The 1946-nt window shown below is 40.0% G+C and overlaps 1 protein-coding gene across 1 annotated transcript; it reads left to right on the forward strand.

Moving 5' to 3' along the window:
- The first annotated feature begins 372 nt into the window (after positions 1–372).
- Positions 373–1480, forward strand: LOC135232539 (olfactory receptor 4M1-like). Its single transcript, XM_064291923.1, has one exon. It carries the CDS (start codon positions 373–375, stop codon positions 1318–1320), a length of 948 nt encoding a protein of 315 aa, XP_064147993.1. The 3' UTR covers positions 1321–1480.
- Positions 1481–1946: the final 466 nt, after the last annotated feature.

A 1946-nucleotide genomic window follows, 5' to 3' on the forward strand; every position in this document is an offset into this window, starting at 1 on the left:
AGTGGGGCAATCAAATGTACCCTAAAGCAATCTCTTAATGACTGAGAATCTTTGATGATTTTGAAAGCATTAATATAACTTTAGTTAAATGCTAGTTCCCTGGGTGGTGCAAGCAGTTTGTGATTGTCTAATCTAAATGTTGGTTGTTCTTCAATTTCATCCCACAGGGCCAGGGAAGAAATGCTTGGCAATCTACTTCTGTAAATTTTATGGCCAAGAAAACCCTATGGAGCAGTTCTATTTTGTATCATGTGGGGTCTCCATGAGTTAGAATCGACTAAATGGTAACAGGTTGTTATATGCTACTTGGAGTAATTATTGCTCCTTTATCTTTTTTTATAGCTATTACTATGAAAAAAGCAAAGTGAAGAAATGGAACCTGCAAATTACACCAGGGTGACAGAGTTTGTTCTCACTGGCCTGTCCCAGACTCGGGAGGTGCAACTGGTCCTATTTGTTATATTTCTGTCCTTCTATTTGTTCATCCTTCCAGGGAATGTCCTTATCATTTGCACCATCAGGCTTGACCCCCATCTGACCTCACCCATGTATTTCCTATTGGCTAATCTGGCCTTCCTTGATATTTGGTACTCTTCCATCACAGCCCCTAAAATGCTAGTGGACTTCTTTGTAGAGAGGAAGATGATTTCCTTTGGAGGATGCATTGCACAGCTCTTCTTTTTGCACTTTGTTGGGGCCTCAGAGATGTTCCTGCTCACGGTGATGGCATTTGACCGCTATGCTGCTATCTGCCGCCCCCTCCACTATGCTACCATCATGAATCGACATCTCTGCTGTATTCTGGTGGCTCTTTCCTGGATGGGTGGCTTTGTCCATTCCATAATACAGGTGGCTCTCATTGTTCGACTTCCTTTCTGCGGGCCCAATGAGTTAGACAGTTACTTCTGTGATGTCACACAGGTTGTTCGAATTGCCTGTGCCAACACTTTCCCAGAAGAACTAGTGATGATCTTCAGCAGTGGTCTGATCTCCGTGGTGTGCTTCATTGCTCTGCTAATGTCCTATGGCTTCCTCCTCCTCCTGTCCATGCTCAAGAAACACTCAGGCTCAGGTGAGAGTACCAACCGGGCCATGTCTACCTGCTATTCCCACATCACCATTGTAGTGTTAATGTTTGGGCCATCCATCTACATTTATGCTCGCCCATTTGATTCTTTTTCCTTAGATAAAGTGGTGTCTGTGTTCCACACGGTGATATTCCCCTTACTTAATCCCATCATCTACACCTTGCGAAACAAGGAAGTAAAGACAGCCATGAGGAAGCTGGTCAACAGATACATTTTATGTAAAGAGAAGTGAAAGATAAATAGTATAGTTTATAACCCTCTTGATTATCGTTGTCCCAAAGTAGGAAACATTTGCAGTAGTAATAATGCTGCTTTCACTACCTCCTTTCATCAGAGATCTTAAAATATCACTATATTATTCTTATATTTGCTGAAAAAACAAAGACATTAAAATGCAATTAAGTTTACTTGCACCCACTTTGAAATTTCTGGCAGCTCATTATTAAACTTTCAGATGTAACAATATGCCCTAAAACACACATTTTCAGTAATTGTTTAAGTAACTACCCTGGGAGATGCTCTGTGAGAAGAGTGTGTGTTGAGATATAATAAAATAAATAAGACATAGGCGACATGCCAACTATAAATATGAAGTAAATGAGCCAGCATATGAATGTGACTAGCTTCAAGTCATTAAATTAAGTATTGATGTCATGTCTCAATCTTGTCCTAGTGGGATGGTGTTTGGAGAACCTGGAAGAATAGTTTATCTATTTTTTCTTTTATCTCTTTCTCTTTTTAGAATTAATCATGGAAAGTGAGGGCTCATTTATATGAACAATTTCAACCCTTATTTTAGGTGGTAGGTACTCAATAGTATTGGTAACAGAACTCAAGATTTGGACACATTCTGGAAAC

This window comes from Loxodonta africana, chromosome 10 (genome assembly GCF_030014295.1).
Source record: "Loxodonta africana isolate mLoxAfr1 chromosome 10, mLoxAfr1.hap2, whole genome shotgun sequence".
Classification (NCBI taxonomy): domain Eukaryota; kingdom Metazoa; phylum Chordata; class Mammalia; order Proboscidea; family Elephantidae; genus Loxodonta; species Loxodonta africana.